This window comes from Rousettus aegyptiacus, unplaced genomic scaffold, assembly GCF_014176215.1.
Source record: "Rousettus aegyptiacus isolate mRouAeg1 unplaced genomic scaffold, mRouAeg1.p scaffold_m13_p_15, whole genome shotgun sequence".
Taxonomy (NCBI): domain Eukaryota; kingdom Metazoa; phylum Chordata; class Mammalia; order Chiroptera; family Pteropodidae; genus Rousettus; species Rousettus aegyptiacus.
In genome coordinates this window covers 1,153,203-1,173,653 of record NW_023416290.1, presented here as the reverse complement: position 1 = coordinate 1,173,653, position 20,451 = coordinate 1,153,203, and the positions used below count along the sequence as shown (strand labels likewise).

The 20,451-nt window shown below is 48.8% G+C and overlaps 1 protein-coding gene across 1 annotated transcript in view; it reads left to right on the top strand.

Annotated features, from left to right (window-relative positions):
* Positions 1–18,578, top strand: part of CPNE3 (copine 3) — a 32,478-nt gene extending 13,900 nt beyond the window's left edge. Inside the window, exons 7-16 of the mRNA XM_016153145.2 lie at positions 454–543; positions 4,723–4,821; positions 6,675–6,761; positions 7,416–7,475; positions 7,981–8,114; positions 11,860–11,914; positions 11,994–12,045; positions 14,097–14,230; positions 15,279–15,515; positions 15,867–18,578. Coding sequence (XP_016008631.1) covers positions 454–543; positions 4,723–4,821; positions 6,675–6,761; positions 7,416–7,475; positions 7,981–8,114; positions 11,860–11,914; positions 11,994–12,045; positions 14,097–14,230; positions 15,279–15,515; positions 15,867–15,977 — 1,059 coding nt within the window. The 3' untranslated portion in view covers positions 15,978–18,578. The remainder of the gene's footprint in view (positions 1–453; positions 544–4,722; positions 4,822–6,674; positions 6,762–7,415; positions 7,476–7,980; positions 8,115–11,859; positions 11,915–11,993; positions 12,046–14,096; positions 14,231–15,278; positions 15,516–15,866) is intronic.
* The last annotated feature ends 1,873 nt before the right edge of the window (positions 18,579–20,451 follow it).

The window sequence follows — 20,451 nt, the reverse complement described above, 5'->3', positions numbered from 1 at the left end:
AGCCTTTTCTGTGGGCACAGCTGGGAAATGCGCGGATTTGCTCGGCTGTAGCTGGTGTGCGTGTTTGGAGCATGAGTGCAGACCACCTTCAGTGTGAATGCGGCCCGGCAGGCCCCTTTCTCACTCCATGTGTGAAGCCCCTGTGCCCTGCAGGGGAAACCCTGGTCGCCAGGCTCGCCCACAGCCTGCAGTTTCTTGGGCACCTTGTCACGGGTGGGTGTGCTTCAGATGGCTCTTTCGTTCCTCAGAATGTGTCACAACTACACAGCCTATCACAGTTTTCACGTAACAGCCGTATACAGTGTCCTGTTTAGTGTTTCAGGGAAGAAGTTGACTGCTTAAAGAGGCGAAGGATGATTGGTGAGCATGCAGCAAGAATCTAGGGGGAAAAAAGAGCAAATGTTAATGAACTGAATGTTTTTCTAACCTGTCTCCGAATCTTTGTTTTTACAGGTTATTAAAAACAACTTGAATCCTGTTTGGAGGCCTTTTAAAATCTCCCTTAACTCCCTGTGCTATGGAGATATGGATAAGATTATTAAGGTAATTTGAAATTACATATACATACTATTCACCTCTTATAAAATTGATTAGTTAGTTTTTAAAGAAAGTAAGTGATACAAGAGAGACCTGGAGGATTCAGTTTTGCTCATATTTAGGAATACTAAAATGGAAGTGTCTGGTAGGTAAATAGTTTGCAGGGTTGACACATTTGATCTGTTGATGCTGAATCGAATGTTGTGATTTTTATTTTACTCATTTTTAAAAGTAAAATGTCAAATTTAAACCTTTTTCCTCTTACCGAGACCCCTTCGATTTACGAGTAGGAACCTTTAACTGCCTCTGGCGTGTCCCTTGCAGGTGGAAGCGGATGTTGCTTTGACTAAGACCCCAGCCCCTCCTGCCCCCAGCCCTGCCATTCCCTTCGCCCGTCTGCAGGGCGAGAGGCTTCACCGAAAACATTTAGCTGGCTGTAGCTGCAGAGCGTCAGGAAAGCAGAGTGCCATAGGGAGCAGCTGCAGATATCTCAGAGTTTTCTAAAACATGATGTTATTTACAACCATTTATTTAAAAATGTTATTTTTAGGGCACTTTTGTGCTAGAGTCACATCTTTACATAAGACTCCTTATAGCAGCTTTTTCTCATGTTCGGATGTCAGCAAACTGAGATGGTTTTTGTTCACTTTGTTTGACTTTTTTTTTGTCATGAATACGGTGGTGTGCACGGGCACAGGACTCAGAGTCAGGCCACAGTCCAGGTCTCGATTTAGTCCTTTAAGCAGCTAAGGGACCTCGGGCAGCTTATCTAACTTTTTCACTTATATGATAGACAAAACAATGTCTATGCTACAAAAAAAGTAGGATCAATGACAATGAAAGTCATATGAACTGTTGAACACAGTACAGATGCTATGATCAAAACCGTGTCATTTCTTAAATCCATAAAATTTTGTCCTTAGTTTGCAGAGAACTTCAAAAATCAGTCTAAGTATGATTTGTGTGATATTTCCCACAGCAGTGAGACTCTAGGTGCCGTGGGAAGGAACAAACTCTCCTCACCCTCGAGGTTCTCTCGGCTGGTCCGATGATCCGAACTGAATGCATGGGTACCTGTGGGAACCCTGCGTACCAGAGAGGTCGAGACGGGAAGGGAAACTGAGGTCCCACAGGCAGCGCGGCAGGTAGTCCACCCCCCGGGCCTCAGAGGGCTGTGGCGGGGAGAGCCCGTGTCCAGTCTTCAGTAGTGTGGCCTGCCCTACGGACGGGCAAAGGTCACGTCTGGGGATAACTCCTGTGATCGCCAGGCTCCTAATTTAAATTCTTCTGACAGTTCAGGTGGCAATGAAAGTTCCTCTCGAGCCCGCAGGGTCTCGGTCGCCTTCAGCTCGAAATAATCTACATGCAAAATAAATAGTAGAAAAGTAGCTTTACAAATTATTTTTGGGAGCATTTGGGATCTTGTTCCCTAGCATATGTTGTCAGTTTGGCTCAAACTCGTAAAAAACTCAAAAAATTTAGTTTTTATTGTTATACTAAATCTAGAGCTTTTGCTTTTCACATTAAAACTAGTAAGCTGAAGCTTCATTAGATGCGAGAAGCAAGAAAGGCTGGGGAAAATATACCTAAATCAAAACTGTTTGATTGTTTGTTATAACATATTAACGATGAAACAATGTTTTTAAAATTTCTTTCTGCACACAGTGGCTTGCGTACAGGGCCGTTTTGCTGCAGTAAGTAACCTGATTTTCTGAGCTCTCTCTGGTGAATGTCTCCCGTTCTTAGGAGCTTCTCAGTGTGCTCTAACGGCACACAGCTCGGTCTGCCACATCCACACCGTCTCTTTAGTTCCGTGTTTCCTGGCGATGTCAGGAAGCCGTCCATCTGTGGTTCTCGTGGTGTTTGGGAATCGCTCAGAGGTGTAGTAAAGACTCAGAGAGCAGAGAACAGAGTTGGAGTCGTCATAATTTCCCGGCTGCCGTGTGAATGTGCAGTGTTTCCACTCCAGCATGCCACGTCATTTCCACGAGCTCCAGAGAACGCGTGGTCCTGCATGCTGCCGCCGCGCCCACCGCGGCGGGCCGCCTCAGCCGTGTGCTGTGTGCTGTGTGCATCCTTCCCGTGTGTGCATGTGCACAGATGTGCACATGCATACGTTCCCGTTCACGGGCACTGCTGACACCGTTGTTTCAAAAGGACAACAGTACTCGTTTGAGAAATTAAATGACAAATCATTATGTCATTTCCCCCCAACATATACTGGCATTGTGAACGTCACATTTTTCTTTAGCACCAAACATGTCTGTAATGGGGCGACAGTCAGCTTTTCCCATACATTATAAGTGAGTTATCAAACTACAGTCAAAAATACTTTTACGTTCCCTTAAGTTTCAGTAGACGAAACCTATGAACAGTGTTAGCTCTTCATAAGCTTCGTGTAAATAAAATATTGGTATTATCAAAGCTGGATCTTGTCTCAGGTATAAATTATAGTTTCCTGAATGTAAATTTAAATGTAAAGTTCTGTTGTTCATAATTTAAAAATTGGGATTGTTTTTGACTTTAATTTCAGTTCATCTAGAAAAAAATCATTAAGATCATTAATATCCTTTTTCCCCGGACACCTCGGAGAGTCAGATAAAAACTGAGCATCAAATATAGGGCAAGAGGCGAATTGTCATAACTGGTTGGTGACCAAAGTGCTTGACAACAAATAACTCTTAACAGTTACTCGAAATTTCAATTCTGGACCTTGTTTGTTTTTATTATTTAATCTGTATTTAGTCTTCCCAAATAAAAATGGAAATAAAGGAATGAAAGACTTCCTATTATGAGAAGCACCAAACTTACTTCTCATAGAACTGAGAAGAAAAAAATCACTTTGCCAAGTGAACATGTATAAATCCTGAAATTTATGGTGAAGTTTATGACATTTATTAATTTCACGCTATGAAATGCCACCAGCACGTTAGCTTGGCTAATATGACTTGTAACGGCAAAAGATAACAGCAGGATGGAAGATTGGCAAAGGGTAAACACTAATTGCTTCTGAGTTCTGGGCTCGTATTTTCAAGCACAGGCTCTAGGGCAGGGGTCCTCAGCCCCCGGCCCACAGACTGTACTGGTCCCTGGCCTGTTCGGAACTGGACCACACAGCAGGAGGTGAGCAGCAGGCCAGTGAGCAAAGCTCCATCTGTATCTGCAGCTGCTTCCCAGTGCCGGCATCACTGCCTCGGCTCACCTCAGCCATTAGATTCTCATAGGTCCTTAGTGCCAAAAAGGTTGGGGATGGCTGCTCTAGGGTACAAGTGTCCCTAGAACAGCTGTCCTTTTAACTATGATGGTCACCGCACCAGCCTCACTGGGTAATATGTGCAGACACGTAATATCTGCAGAAATGAAATAATCTGTTTTGAAATTACAAAGCACTATAAAAACACTGGTTACTCGGTGGCCACAATGAACACTTCTGCTTGCCAGCAGTTCCCACCTTCCCACCCTTAATTTTCTCGTTGCCACGAGTACGCAGGTATTGTGAACACTTATTCTCTGGCCACCTGTCACCTGGCACTGACCTGCACGCAGACCACACTGGAAGAGCAAGCATTAGAGAGCCGCAGCCCACGCTAGATCTCACCTGTCGCACCCGGGCGCAGCGCTCTTCCCAGAGTCCTCGCTGCCGTCGGAGCTGCGGACTCTCGGGGTTGTGGATCTGGCTCTGTCGCATCTAATCAGCCTCGCCTTGCCAGCGGGCAGGACTGGGGACGGTGTCCATAATTCTGAGTCATCAGGAATTCACTTATGCAAGTTTTAGCTGCTTAGGATACCGACTTCTTCCCTTCCTCCAGACAATGGCTTTGAGCCGCTGGGCAGTGAGTGACTCAGGGTCAAGAGGTGGCTGAGAAAGAGGCGTTACTCTGTTTTGACTTTACAGCACTTGTAAAGGGCACGATAGAGGAGCCGCCTGATGCGGAATCTGAACAGTGTTGCTTCCATCCGCCTGTGACCTGTTCTAGAACCATCCCAAGGATCATTAGGGCTTGAAGGGGTTTCAGCATTGTGCCTCCAGGAAGTAGTTCCTGCTTCTCCAAATAGGGCTGCATATGAAACATTTTCACTTATTGCAATTAAAAGGGCACCTCTAGATAGGTCTCATTTATTGCGGCCAATCCTTTTTAACACAATACGTTGGTTTTTATATATCTCTGTTATACTTGATTCCAGGTAGAGTGCTATGATTACGATAACGATGGGTCACATGATCTCATTGGAACATTTCAAACCACCATGACGAAACTGAAAGAGGCCTCCAGGAACTCACCTGTAAGTTGTGTCTCTGTCGTTTGAGCATACCTGCCAGTTCGGCTATGTAGTCATTATTCCCGTTTTTCCTTTGTTATAGCAAATAGTGTATCATGTTTTTACTCTGTGCTACGTAATGCTCAAAAACCTGTGGATTTATTTGTTCAGTAATTAGACGAATCAAAATTCATACTTGGGTTATGAGTTTACATTACTACTTAGAGGTCTGGTTTTCTTGGCTGTAGACGACCTACATTATTTGATTGAAATTCCTTCATTTTAAAGCATTTGGCATTTCATTGGTCACAATAATTAATATACACAGCTTCGGACAGTACCTCGTTTTGAACAGTGCACACTTTTACAGCCTGCCTCTGGCTCTCATGAAAGGCATAGTCGTGGTACCTCAGACGAGAGAAACGAAGCTGCTGTCTAACGGCACTGATTTTGTCAAGATCATCTGTCTGCTTTCACTACATTCTGTTCATCGTTTAGCATCCAGCACTTTTCTAAGAGTGCCTCTGAAACATCCACCTCTCAGCCAGGGTGGCTAAACACTGTCCCAGAGTGCTTTGTCAGTAACACCTTAAACTGCTTACCTTCTTAGAGCAATATACATTGTTAATTCTCTTTGTAGCTTAGAATAATACATGAGTGTTTGTTAGCTGCTTAGAGACCTGAGTAATGCTCGTGTACGTTTCATTTACTTTTGAAAATACAGCCATGGAGTTTCAGAGGTAAAAACTCATGGCCAAGTGGGAAGGTCTGTTTCACTGGTCAGGAAGGTGAGGCGACCTCAAAGAAAATGCTGATCGTTTTAGATCGAAACTTCAAAACTAAAGGAATCAGGAATGCCTCTGAGCCATTTGGTTTAACTAACTGGGAGATGAGTTTCAAACAGACCGAGGGACCGGAATTCTCAGCAGGCTGCGGAGCCAGCTCCAGTCTGTCTCTGTTCCGTGTCCCGGAGTCTGGGGACACGGAGCAGCCTGTACAGAGGTGCTGGCGGGCTCAGGCGGAGCTCGCCGGAGCTCACCTGTGCTTTACACGCAGAGGCCGACCTGGCTCTGAGTTAACAGTCGCTGAATTAAAACAGGAAAATTCATCCGTAAATATTCTATTTAAACATTTTTTAAAGGCAGCACTAGTGAAAAATGGTGAAAGCAGGAACACCAGTGTAAAGCGGGCCACCTTAAGGAACGGGCTGAGTGTGAGGAGTGGTCTGGGCGGTCGTTTCAGTTTGTCGTTATTTTCCAGACTCAGTAAATGACCTGCTTTGAGAAGATAGTAAACTAACAGTTAACTGCACAATGCTTTGTGAACCATGTCAAGTTTTCCTAAACTCACCTCACTTGTGACAGAAGGCAGCTTTTGCTGCTGCTGTGGTGGCAATCTTGCTTGCCCCATTCTTGCAGGGCAGGCTGTCTCCCCATCTCTGAGCGCTGCGCCAAGAGCAGTGCCTGCCGCGGGTGGGGCTCGGTGAGGGTGTGAGCCCAGGAGGGGCGGCCGCACAGCCGGTAGCCGGTGAGGCCCCGTCCGGGGCGGCTCAGATGCTCCCTGGTTAGTGCCGATGCAGCGCCCGAGGCCCACTGGGACCCGGGGCCTGCAGGGGTTTGTCTACATGACTGTGTGGTCTCACTGTATCCAACGTACACTTTAAAAAGGTGTCTAATGTTAGGGTGCCTTTCGGAGGCGTCACTGTGCACGTTCCGCACACTTAACGCGTTGCGTCCTTGTTCCGGAGCTGTGTTCTGCAGCGGACCTACAGCAGGAAGGTGGTTCGATTCCAAGAAGAAAAAGTCACTGACGTAGATTGACACTGGCATTTCTGATGTCGCTAGAGAGAATGAACATTTTTTCTTTTCTCCCTACAGATTGAATTTGAATGCATAAATGAAAAGAAGAGACAGAAGAAGAAAAGCTACAAGAATTCAGGTGTCGTCAGTGTGAAGCAGTGTGAGGTTAGTCGATCGAGCCCGTTTTTAGGTCACGTTTCCAGTTCTTTTATCGAGATGGTATGTATCATACACACACTTGAATTTGGGGGAGCTGAAAATCACATGAGCATCTGGGGCACTTTTAGGGAAAAGAAGAGAGTAAGAAACGGTAAAGAAATCTTTCAAGTAACTTTACTTCCAAGGTGTGACTTTTTTAGCAAAGGACAAAGAATGTCAGTTTTTCACGATCTTAGGAAATATGAGGCACCGTGGCATTTTCCCAGTGTGTTGGTGGAAATAATGTTATGAGTGGAGAAAAAAAAAAAATCCCGATTTCTTATAATAAACAAGCGGGTTTTTAAAAGATCTTGGATCCTTATGCTTATTAAAGCTTTCAACATATTAGACTCATTATTAGTGTCTTAAAACTTAAAGGGAGTGTGTTTCATCTTTGGCCATTAATATTCTAATCTGAACATTGTTACAGTTATCTTGAAGTAAAATCTCAGATTCATGGCACATAGGGGCGGGGCCTTAAACGCAAGCGCAGAGGCGGTTTCCACATGCCTATGTATTGTGCTCCGTCCAGCTCATAAACTTAAAAATACCTGCCAGAGCTCTTTGTTTCTCTCGCACAGCAGGAGACTTTTCCTTTTAACCACTGCTATCTGATTTTAGATTACAGTGGAATGCACGTTCCTTGACTACATCATGGGAGGCTGTCAGCTGAATTTTACTGTAAGTAGCTCACCGAAGTTTTCAAAGTAGGCTGTAACATGTTGCTGCTTTCCTTGCATTTTGCAGTGTTCTTTCCTTTCCTGCAAAAGTGACTTCATGATGACATTTACATACTCTGTTTAGTGTGGGCTCCTTAGACAGTTGGTCCAGGTATGTCATGAAGCCTTCAGCTCTGTCGATAAGATCTGTTCCCTTTGACAGAAAGTAGACACCAGTGATTATTCTGCAGCAATTTAAATAATAAAAAGCATCGGTCAGACATACAAAAACAGGCCCTACGTCCAAAGTCATGGGTGTAATCCATGATCTAAGGCATCCAGAAAACACAGACGGCAGGAAGCATGTTTCACGCTGAGGCCTGAACCTTTGGCCATGGAAGCACCTGTCGTCTCGGGCGTTCGTTAGGAAGCAGAGCAGAGGCTCCGGGATGAATGCGTGTGCCTCGCCTGGACATCAGCACAGGCGTCCCGCCTGCTTTAGCGAGGGCTGTCATTGTCGCTTGCAGGTGGGGGTGGACTTCACTGGCTCCAATGGTGACCCACGGTCTCCCGACTCTCTTCATTACATCAGCCCCAATGGTGTGAATGAGTACTTGACTGCCATCTGGTCCGTGGGGCTGGTCATTCAGGACTACGACGCGTGAGTATGACCGAACGTCCTCGCTCGCTCACCGGGCTGGGGGCCGACGCTGCTGCGGCAGTAGCTTCCTCTCTGAGGTTTCTCTGGTCTCACTCACCTTGTCTGTTTTTTTCTTGGTGGCAGTCCTGGTGTTTACTTTTGACCTCTAATTGTGGTCTGTGGTCACATATAACGTATTATGTACAATATGCTGTGAGTCTTTGGTCTAGTTTTCTTGGAGTTTACTCATTAGAGAAAAGCTGTCTATCTGTGTGACTGAAGTCCAGGTGACACATTCTGTAAACACAAACTATTTCTTAACACATCAGTGTCCTTGGCAGACACCGCCAAATTCTTTTCTTAGTGGTGACTCTGAACAAATGTCGAAAGATAACTTGACCTAATTGCTATACAATATTTTGAATGATTTCTCAATGGATAGATTTTGAATAGATTTAAATAGTGTTTTCCAAAGGTTTACTAAACAATAGAAAACAAATCTACGTTTTAATTTTTTGTTCTGGATCTGTTAGGGCATAGTATTAAATTTCACTTGTTTTTACCTGTTATGATGAAAGCTCTTACATATTGATGGAGCTTTTCATTAAACTGTTATGACAGTTAAAGAGGTGAAATTTTCAGGCAAATAAAAAATCTAAAGCAAAGGTAGCAAGTCCAATATTAGCCTAATAGAGTTTAAGGCAAAACTCAATAAATATAAAAAATTACTTTATAAAACACTGTTATATAATCCAAAATGAAAATATAACCATAGACATGTTTAATAACAGAGTATTAAAATATTTCCACTGAAAACGGCTAGAAATAAAATAAAAATTTCAAAGTAATACAGTTATAATGGGGCTCACATAAAAAGTAAACATTTATTTACAGGGTTACTTTCTCATACTGCCATCTGGAAATTAATAACAGCAGGATAACTAAAAAAAATTTACTGTGTGGAAAGTAAAAGTTTTTAAGTGGGTCTTAGATCAGGCAGAAGTGTGATCACAGACTGGAAATAAAGTGGGCTGGGAAGGCCGCAGCAGAGCTGTGTTCACACGGGAGAATTTCTGGCTTTATATGCTCCTATTTTTAAATGAGAAGAACTGAATAAAATGACCTAGACTTTCAATAAAATAAAATAAAAGAATAAGAACAACAATAAAAAAAGAATAGTAGTAAAAGATCCCACACAGGTGTGTCAGAGACAATGCAGAATCCTTCCTCCGGGACGTTCATCTGGTCCTCGTCCCCGCCCTGGGGCAGGCACTGTCTGTCATCCTCTGCGCTGTGCAGAGCGCACTGAGGCGTGGGGGTCACGTCACTCGTCTGGGGTCACTCTGGTGACTTGCGGAGACAGGATTGCGCCTGGCCTGAGTGGCTCTGGAGACATGCTTTCCAGCTGTACCCTCGCTAAACACAGGTAGTTTTGAAAAACCCACCAAATTACTGCATTCAAGGAAGAGATGATTGTTTGCAAGTTCAATTAAACTGGGACATATCTTTGCTCACACTGACTCCTGTGAAAGACTGAAAACGTGCCTACAGTATTAGAGACACATTATAAGCATAAATTCAGAAAAAAAATTGAAAAGTATAAATTAAGTACTGCATAAAACTTTGTTATCACACTGGAAATCGGACTCACGGGGGGCTTTTTAGGAAGCTTTAACTTACCACAGTTGGCTCAGAGGCAGGAACCCGGAACACAGTGGGGACCACAGGCCGGACAGAGCAGCCGCTGCTGACGCAGGCCGCAGGCCGCAGGCCGGGGCAGTTTCAGGCATTCCTGCCGGCAGACCTGCAAGGAGCAAAGTCCAGCTGAGCGAGTCCTGTGAGAAAACGCCATCGAGTGGTGAGAGTTCAGAAAGGTGGTGAGAGACGACAAAAAATCAGCTCCTCACTCAGCAGCAGTAACTGTTTCAAGATAAAAGATCAGGATTCCTAATACAATAAAAAACGAGAATGAATTAGTTAAAGGTCTTCAAGTGTTAGGGAAAATGACGAAATCGTACCGAGGAACAGAGGAGGAAGCTCATTTCAGTGGGAAGATTCTACGATTTTAGACACAAGTCATAGTGATGTGAGATGTAAAATTTCTCCCTGAATTAATCAATTTGAAGCAAAACTGAAATGAAACCTTGACAAAATGGTTCTTAAAAATTTCTAGAAGGAAAAACGAATCAGAATAGCCAATAAAATTTTCAGGAAAAGAACTTGTTCTAGAAAATAGTAAAACATTTTAAAGCTATGTTAAGATGATGGCTCTAATTCATGGCCAGTGGAACAATGCAAGAAATCCTGAAATAGACCCAAGCGTGCATGTGAATTTAGTATGTGACAGAGATGGCATTTAGGGGACAGTGCTGTAACCGCTGTCGAGCTGGACGGGAGCTGAACTTGGAGCCCTGACCCTGTGTATGTTAGGACATAACACAAATTACAGTTTGTCTATGTAAATTATAGACAAAACTGCTGAAGTGGACACCCCCAAGACGAAGTGGTTTTGACACACAGAGAGGTTGATCCCCTTCACTTGCGGGCCTGGGGTGAGAGGGCAGTTCCGCCACCCCAGCCTGCAGCTTCCACGGCAGACCTGGGAGCTGCTGTCATGCCCACCTTGCCCAGCCCGGAAGAAGAGAGGAGCGGGCGTGCACGGTTCCGCTGTGATGGGTGTGGCTGGCACATCTGCTCACGCCTGGGCCCGCGCGCTGCCCAGAAGGGCCGGGGTGGCCTTGGGCTCCGGCTTGGTGTCCTGTTACTGAACACGGAGGGCCTGGGCACCATGGAGAGGCGCGCCTTCTGCGTCTCGCCCGGCTCCAGGACCTTCCAGGTGGACTGAGCGTTTAATGTCAAAAACAGACCCGAACGTTCTAGGAGAAAAGGTGCATGACTTGCTTATAGTCATGCTGTGAGGACGGCCTTTCAGCAAGAGAACAGAGGCAGAAATAATGAACGAATTTTTAATTGTCCATGTTAATATTAAAAACTATAAAAGGAAAATGTTTTAAATAAAATTGAAGACAGATTATAAACTGGGAAAAATATTTCTGACAAATATGACATAGGGTCTATCCTCAATGTGAAAAGAACCATTAAGAATTAATATAAAAAAGAATATCCTCAGTAGAAAAAGCAGCACGTTTGTTCCAGTGATTTCTGAGGCAGGACGCTGGGGAGGATGCCCCTGCGGTGGACACATGGCACCACTCGCAGGCCCACACCCCCACAGCCCTGAATCCCAGGTGCCAAAGTCATACGTTTTGCTGCAGAAACAGGAGAGTTTTATGTGTGGCATTTGTACCACGTGCCTGTGGCCGAGTGTGTGAATATTCATACTGTGTGGCAGGAGTAAAGACTAAATCACCTGTCGGCTTCGCCCAGGTTTCACTGCCAAATGAGTCTGCAGCAAGAGATGAAAACCTTACGTACTTTAGGGCTTTATGGACTTAGCTACATATTTAGTCAATGAAATAATATCCAGTATTTAAGTAGAAAAGATTGTTACAAAATGAGATAAACTCAAGTTTTATAAATACAGACATTTTTCTCCCTCAGTGCACATAAAAATATTTAGAAGGAGAATTGCCAAATACCAGCAGTTTTTTCTCTGGCAGTTGTCATGCGTAATCTTTGTTTTATCTTTATACTTTTTAAGATGTTAAATTAAAAAAATAAGTTCACATTGGTTTTATCATGAGTCAAGATAGAACCCTAATTTTAAGAAAGAGCTTTTATTTTATTTTTTCCACTTTTCTTTCAGCGATAAGATGTTTCCAGCCTTCGGCTTCGGAGCTCAGATTCCTCCTCAGTGGCAGGTAAGGGGAAGGCCGCGGTCAAGGTCTGCCGCCCGGAGCAGCGGAGCCGGCCTCACCCGCCCTTCTTTCCTCTCTGCAGGTGTCGCACGAATTCCCCCTGAGCTTTAACCCGTCCAACCCCTACTGTAACGGTGAGTGAGAGACGCGCGCCCATCAGCGCCACCCGGAGTCCTCGGCAGGCCTCTCTCCTCGCGCGGGGCCGTTTCCGTCCCTGTGTGAGGCGGAGGCGCTGCGCCCCGGCTGGTTAAAACGACGCTGGTGGTGACCCGAGGAGGAGGTGGCAGTTTCGGGCTGCGCCCCTCCCTGGACAGAAGAGTTCTCCATCCTGAGAGCAGATCCACACACAGGGTCACGCTGTTTTCACGTATGAGTCGACTTAACACAGACCTCGATGGAACGAGCGATTTGGCGTGCAGGTCTTTCGAAGCTCTTCTCCGTGGCGTCACTCTCCGCAAGGAGAAAGTGTCCAGCGTCCAGTTACTTGTCACTCGGTGTCCATGAGCAGGTGGCCGGGCTCGGGGAGCTCAGGGCTCTGCTGCAGCAGCAGCGGGAGGCCAATGCTTCTACTTTGTCCCTTATACTTCAGATGCCCAGGTGCTTCTTCCTGTTGATCCCACTGAACAGCTAACTGCTAAACGCCGCCTTTTCCCCAGCATTCTGTAAGCGTGGGGAGGGGAGGCGCGGCCCGGGGAGGCAGGCCTGCGCCAGCTTCCTGGGAGGGCCCCCGACAAACACAGGACACAGGTCTCCACGTGTGAATGTCACGTCCTCAAAGGTGGTTCTTGTCAGTCTTGAGTTCAAGGTGACTAAGAGGAGCCATATACAGTTTTAAGAGGAGAGAGCTGGTCTGGCGAAGCTTTTAAACCAAGTACCTGTTTCTCCTCCGCGATCTCTGCGCTGTTGGACATTTTCATGCAGGAAACCTGTTTTGCTTTCCATCAGCCATCTTTGGGGGCATATTTCCTTGATGATCTCAGCAGGAACTTGGGGCACTTCTAGAGGGCTTCTCTCGCGTCAGGGGCAGGTTCTGCCGCTGTCGTGTGGCGTCGAAGTCCCACCAGCAGCACTTGGACAAGGAGCGTCGTTCCGCTCTCACCGAGCTGCGCCGCGGTGGCCAAGTCTCCAGGTCTCAGGGACCTACTTGGCTCCACGCGGCTGGGCTGCAGCTCCGCCCGTTTTTCCTCCGTCTGGGACCCAGGCTGAGGGAGCCGCCGCTGTCGGGGGTGTGGGGTGTGCTGCTCCCTGGCAGAGGGCGTGAGCGGGTTTGCCGGCGGAAACGGGCAGTGCGTCTGCCTAGACGTGGGCGTCACGTCCACTTACACACACCGGTCAGAGCTAGTCAAGTGGCCTGGCCCAGTCCCAGTCTCCTGCCGCCTTAGACGCCTGCGGGCCCGGGGCGCCCAGGAACCAGTTGTGTCGGTGTCTCTGTAGCAGAATGCGACACTGGACTTGGAGGTGAATACGTGGAACTCTGCAACTCACTGTACCACGCTTAACCTCTAAGGCAGCGGTCCCCAGCCCCAGGGGCCGGTGCTCCGGTGAGACTCTAACGCCTGGGGACCTGAGGCGGGGCTGAGGGGTGACGCCAGCACTGGGGAGTGGCTGCAGATGAACATGAAGCTTCACTCACTGGTCCTCTGCTCACCTCCCGCTGTGTGGCCCGGTTCCTAAGGGGCCAGGACCCGTACCGCAGCCCAGGGGTTGGGGACCTGTGCTCTAAGTCACCAAGTACACCCTAGGCTGGAATCAATAGTAGGTGCTTAGCCAGATGGCATTTTTGTAGATCCTCTGGCCGTATGTGTGAATGTTTTTCCATTTAATCGGCAATTTTTTCTTACCGCTGAATGTCAGCCGTGTGATGCAGCATCTTTTTCATGGTTCTTTTCCCATCAGCGTCTCATTCCTAAAACACATCAGAATTAAGCATTATAATCCTACTGTAGATGAACGATTTAGCTGAGCTGATAATAAATGCCTTCTGCGGGGGAGTGTAGACTGCAGGTTTTTGAAATGGAGCATAGCTGTGGACTTGTATGACATATCACTTACAGGAACTCTGAAGATGTACTTGTGACTGTTGAAAGCACGGTATGTTGATATGTATAGATAAGTTAGCCAGTATGGTGAATAATGAACAATCAAATTGTGCTCGGGAATGTTAATATTGCTTTCTTTTGTTTAGGAATCCAAGGCATTGTGGAGGCATATCGAGCCTGTCTCCCTCAGATAAAACTCTATGGACCAACAAATTTTTCTCCCATCATCAATCACGTGGCCAGGTTTGCTGCCGCAGCCACACAACAGCAGACAGCGTCTGTAAGTGCTGCCACCGGCGGACAGGGAGGACATGGGTGGCAGTTGTTGCTGGTGACCCTTTTCCATTGATTTGGTCTGTCGAGGTACAGAGTGTGAAGCAATGGCAGAGTCATTCTTGGTTTAGACGTAGCATCCGTTGTCATTGAATTAGTCCGATCATTAAAAATAAGACAAGAACAAAACAGCTCTTACACCCACGAGTCTTTTCTCTGTCTTTTGAATGAGCTTTTTAGATAGGTTCTACCCCCAAAAGATGGTTATCACCTGCCTTTCTGAAGGTAGACCTAACAAACTAAGGCTTGAAGAGGCTTGCGACGTCAGCTCGTTGCGGAATTACTCGCCGTGCTCAACAGCCCCATCCAGGGGGCCACGGTGCCGCGTCTGTCCTGGCCTCGTGCTCTCACTCACAAGGGTAGCGGGACGAGCCTCCACGGCCGTGGGAGGGGCGGACTGAGACGATTCGCGTCGTGTGCGTGGGGCCCGGGCCAGAGAAACCCCTCAGCACACCGGCCACCATCACAAACCTCATTCCCTCTCTAGAGTCTCGTGACCCTAAAGATGGAATCATGACTTTATGCAACATTTACCACTCTCTAAAAGGGTTGTCAGAGGTGACAGAATTGAGAGAAAGATCCCCTCAACCGTATCCGTTCCTTCTACAGTGTATTTTAGTTTAATGAACAATTCTTCCTCCATGTTTGATCTTTTAAGAACAGAGTTGCCACTTGCTCCCTTCCTCGATACTTTGATACATTAAATCCTTCAGTTAACTCCCAGCGTCCGCTCCCAGGCTGCTGACAGTGTAACTAACCTCTGACCCGTCAGTGTCTTGCTTGCGTGGATTTGCGGCCTGGCGTGCTTTAATGAACCTGGGGTTCTCCTGTCAGTGAGTGTCCTGGTGCTCAGAGTCTCAGGGTATTGTAGCGTCCTGGGTGGAGACTGGCAGGGAGGATGAGCAGGAAGGAGACGCGAGCTGGATGTTGCCGGCCACTGCCCTTAGCGTGGGGAGCACGACCCACTCAGTGGGCATTCTTTTCTTTCTTGGCAGCAATACTTCGTGCTGCTTATCATCACGGACGGCGTGATCACGGACCTGGACGAGACCAGACAGGCGATCGTCAGCGCTGCCAGGTTACCCATGTCCATCATCATCGTCGGTGTGGGTGGCGCCGACTTCAGCGCCATGGAGTTTCTGGACGGCGACGCCGGGGGCCTGCGCTCCCCGTCAGGGGAGGCCGCCATCAGGGACATCGTGCAGTTCGTGCCTTTCAGGCAGTTCCAGAACGTGAGTGCCGCCGCTCCTGTTCCGGGGCCGTGCCCGGTGGTCGTGGCGGGGTCTGGAGTGTTAGGCTGGTTAGATGGGCGGTTTTGCTGCGGGTGGCGAGCCCGCGTGCCTCGAGCAGTCTGAGGAGCTGCTTGACCCGTGCTGTGGTGAACGTCTTCACCTGTGTGATAACAAGGCCACATCTGCACAGATGCCACAGCGCTGGCTCCAGGGGAGAGCCTGAGAAATGCTGGCGGGCAGGGCAGCCTGACTGAGATGCGGGCCCGGGGCCGGGGGACGGGCCCCGGTCTTCTGCCAGGTGCCTGTGGGGTCTGTCGCCGCGAGTCACTGATGTTGCTCTGCTTTCCCAAGGCTCCCCGAGAAGCGCTGGCCCAGTGCGTCCTGGCGGAGGTCCCCCAGCAGGTGGTGGGCTACTTCAACACCTGCAAGCTCCTGCCCCCCAAGAACCGCACCACCCAGTGAAGACGCCCCTGCGCCGTGCCGTGGGCCGCCCGTGTCCCACGCGCCCAGCATCCGTGATGGACACCAAGTCCCCCTGCACTGCGTCTCCTTAAAGCATTTTTCTGCACCTTTCTTGGGAGAAAGTGCTAACTTAACCTTGTCCAATCAGTTCAGTGATCGCTAGTGATTAGAAACGCGCGAGGAAAGCCGCCTTTGCTGTGGTGATTATAAGCCGCTTGGAACACTTGTCAGCACAAAGGATGAAGACTCGCTGGGGGGGATTTCAGGCCGCTGCGCTTCGTCGGCTCGAGGCCACATGTGCTACAAGTCCCCGGTGAGGGGCGCTTCTCACAGCAGACATGCTGAACATGTCCCTGTAGTTGCTGAGTGCCCGACCCATGCCCGAGCCTCGCCACGGCTTAGCCACAGCATAGCTCGACCCCAGCAGCACCCCAAGACTCTCCCAAGAGCGTAGACGAGGACGGGCACCCTTGCACTTCTCAAAGGAAGGGAGCCTCAGGGTGCGCGCGCGGCCGTTCCCGTGCATGGAGGGCAGACCGACCCGGGCTCAGCATTAGAGCGTTTTGTAATGGGAGTTTGTCAGGATGCTTATGACTGCCTAGTCCAGGAAAGCTCTGAGGACCAGACGTGTGGAGGAGACTGAGAATCCCTTCTCTTTTAGCCAATGAAAGACTTTACTAAGAAAGGACAATTTTTATCCTTGCTAAGGTCCTATACATTGATTTGTACATTTCTTCACATTCATGTAGACATTTTATCCTATTTTCTTTAGTTACACTTTTAGTCTGGTTTTTAAACTCATGATAGTGGTCATCTATTAATCAGAATCATATTTTGCATTTTAATAATGTGCCATTTCCTAGGCCCAGAATGTACTGTATTAAGCATAAAACCTGTTGCAACTTAAAAAAAATAACCTACCTGCTCTTTCTAAGAGCGGAATTCCCCCTTTTAGAATACATTAGTCAGCAAACATGCTTCAGAACAGTCAGTAATGTTTTATTGAGGACCTGTGTGCCAGGTACCACACATACCCACATGTTGGCCCATCATCTTTGATAATTTGACATGAAAATTTGCATGTTTGTCACGTACCTTGAAGGGGATGCACCCAGTGCCATGCCGGCATGCACCACGGCTCAGGTCTCTTGTTCTTGGAGATGTCGGAAGGACGTCTGAGAGGGGACCTGCTTGCTGTCATGGTCGCCCAGCCAGGCGGGCAGTCACCGCCTTCCCGCTCAGCCTGCTGGCCCCTGGCTGCATGCTGTTGACCCGCAGGCGCCTAACTGGCCATCTGTACTCTGGGGAGCGGCTCCATGGCCGGCAAGCCCTTCTGCTGTCAGTCAGGGGACGGGACCGACGTCCTACCCAAAGGCTGGGGCCTGCGCTGTCCGAGTCCTGGTTCCAGTTCTCCCTGCGCCTGGGACCAGCACGTGCGTGCCGCTGTGGTTTCAGGACTTCCTTGTGGAAACACGCGAAGCCTTCTAGAAAAGGTTCTCACGCGTTCCCCGCGGCTGGTGGGACTCGGGAGCAGAGCCCTCTGCGGGGGCCGGCCGGGCTGCACGCCACTCCCCAAGCCTCGTCACCCCCTCACCGCTCCTCACAGCTGTGGCCTCTGCAGGGCCCTGGAGACCACTGTCGTGGGTGCTCACTGAGGCCACCGGCCAAGTACAGTACTCTGTCACCACTGTCAAAGCGATCTGGTCTTCACAGTCACAGCCTGTTTTAACCAAAATTGTTCCCTTTTAAAATTAGTTTTTTGTTCATTCTTGATCGGGTTCATCAGTAGATGCTGTTATTCATAAGAACTGTGATTCCAGCAAATTAAGGTAATTGGTACCTTTTTGCAGTTTTGAATAAACGCATTTACAATTTCTAAATTATATAAAATTCATACAATTTCGACATTTCACCTCATTGCCTGCTGATTTAATATTGTTTTATATTAAAACAGTCATTTTCCCTATTGTGCCACCGCTCATTCAAGTGCCATTAGTGCTTAAAATGCCTTTACAGAAAACGACCGGTTGCCTAGTGGGAGGCACACTGGGGGCGTGTCTGGCCGGACGGCGCCCCGGGCAGAGGCCCGGCTTCTCCCCAGCCCCGCCGGGACCGCACGCCCGCCAGCCCGGCCCCGCCGCCGCGGCTTGGCACTGAGACTGTTGCGGGCCCAGGTCCGGAGGCTCAGGTTGACACCCGTGCGCCGTGCCGTTTCTTCGCAGACTCGCCAGAGCAGGCTCGGGGCCCGTCGCGGCTCATGCTTCATTCCACACTTTGCCCTTTTCCTTCTGTGAACTCCTTGGAAAGCCGCTGCAGTGGACGTCGCCTGATCCACGCGTGCCGCCAATAGGCACAGAAGTGACACGTCAGCGGGAAGTTTGGCTCTAATTGCGAGGAACTCTTCTGTGCTTTCTGGACGCCATGCTCGACAGTGTACAAGTTACAAATACATGAACTGATATTGAATCTCTCTCCCATTTGGATTCCCTTCGGATAAAGTTACTTCTTGATGTGACACAATAGTGCCTTGTTCTCATTTTTATTTTTCTCTGTTATCAAAACCAGTAGAAAAGTTAGAAATAAAGTGAATGTAGTATTTTAGGTGGTCTGTGTTCTATGTTGCTGAATTAAAGGGTTTAGGAGTTTTATCATTTTATGGGCTTTATTCACTTAAAAAGTCCTGACTACGTTCAAGGTTCTCTGCTGGGTGCGGTAGGGAAAGGTCCTCGGCTCCTGGCTGGCGGGCCTCCTGCGGTGCCAATGTTTACCAGGCACGTCACACAGGACGGCATGCCCTTTTTTTTTTTTTTCTATTACACTGAAGTCATTGGACAAGGTCTTGGGGTACAGCAGTGACCTAAGCAGCCACAGTTGCCACTGTCATAGGAATAATGCCCTGCAGGACAGAGAAAGTATGAAATGAGTAGTTACAGAGACATGAGGTTTGTGTGTGACGTAACACTGTGGGGACCCGACCCATCTGGCTGGCAAGGAACGTGTCCTTGGGGATGTGCCTTTTACGCTGACACCTGAAAGCTAGCTGGGTGACAAAGGTAAGAACATTTATGAAGCTGTCAGCAGCAGGTGTGGAGTTGAATGGTTTAGGAGAGATTTGCTTGCTGGAATTCGAATGGGGGAGGGAAGGTGGTAGAGATGGGGGGCAGGAGGGGAGCTGGGCCCTCTGGGCTGTGCCGGGGGGTTCAGACTTGGGCCAGGGGTGGCTGTCACATGGACTCACACAGAATGGTGGTGGATCGGGTTTGCACTTAAAAAGCTGAACAGCTGAACATCTGTTTTGTGACGGATGTGAACCCCTGTTGCCATGGGGTCTGGCCTTAATGGTTTTGCCATAGCGAGGCCCTGATGACGAGGTCGGTGTCACCTCGGCGGAGACGCCGCTGCTGGGCCGCATGCTTGCTAAGCGTCGGCCTCTAGGTCAGGTTCCGAGTTCCACGCCCTCGCCACAACCTGCCCCACATCGCGCCGGCCTGGAGGCCCACGGCCTCGTCCGTTCAGAGGCTAGTTCGTGCTTGATGGAGACGCGGTTTGGTGCCAGAGCTGCCAAGCTCTTGCTTGTAGCAAGGACCTTGCCCTTGTCGCTTGTCTCCAACCATGGCTATTTGGGGCTAAATTCCTCAGAAAACTCAGCGGGTTGCAGTGTCCTTGGAGATTTATACTTTGGCTTGCCTGTTGATTCTCTCCTCCCAAGAAGAAATGATCAGTGAAGCAAGCACCATCGCGAGCTGCATTTTGACCTCTTAAATGGGAGAGGAGGCCGTGAGATCTTAGGTCGTCACAGGCAGACTTGCCAGCTTCTAACAGCACCGGGTCTATCCGGGCTGGACTCAGAATCTCAGGAACTGGGGTTGATCTGGCAATCGACAGGTGAAGTCAAAATGAGCCAAACTTCTTCCCAACTTCGAAGAGCAAAGTGAGGCAGCCCTTCCTGCTTCGAGTGGGATGTCCCCGTCGGCCTCCCTGCCTCCACTGTCATGAGTGCAGAGGGGACCCCTGACCACTGCTTCCGGCGAGCTGCCCCGCCCCCTCCCAACACTCGCGGCCGGTCCTGCAGCCATCACAGGGAGCTCCCTCACGAGCCTCCCCTCTGGCCCCACCCAGCACCTCTGCACCCTCCGTGCTGACCACGCCGCACTGCTCTGCCCTTGGGAACTGGGCTGGTCATTAGCAAAACCCCTCTACCAGTGCTTTTCCATGTTTTGATTCTACCTGAACCTGGCTCTCCTGAGGAACCCCCTCCCCTGCAGCCTGCTCAAGTGCCAGCTCTCTCTCCCGGACGTCATGCTGGGTTTGGAGGCAGGTGAGTGTCCTTGGTCCTGTCTTCTGCTCTCAGATGGCGTTTGCCTTGGAAAACCTGCAGCTTGGCATCTCGTCTGACGAGCTCACTTGCCATTCCTGCCGTGGCCCTTGTCCCCCACCTTCCCGAGGCCCCACCCCCCAAGGCCACGCCCTCCCA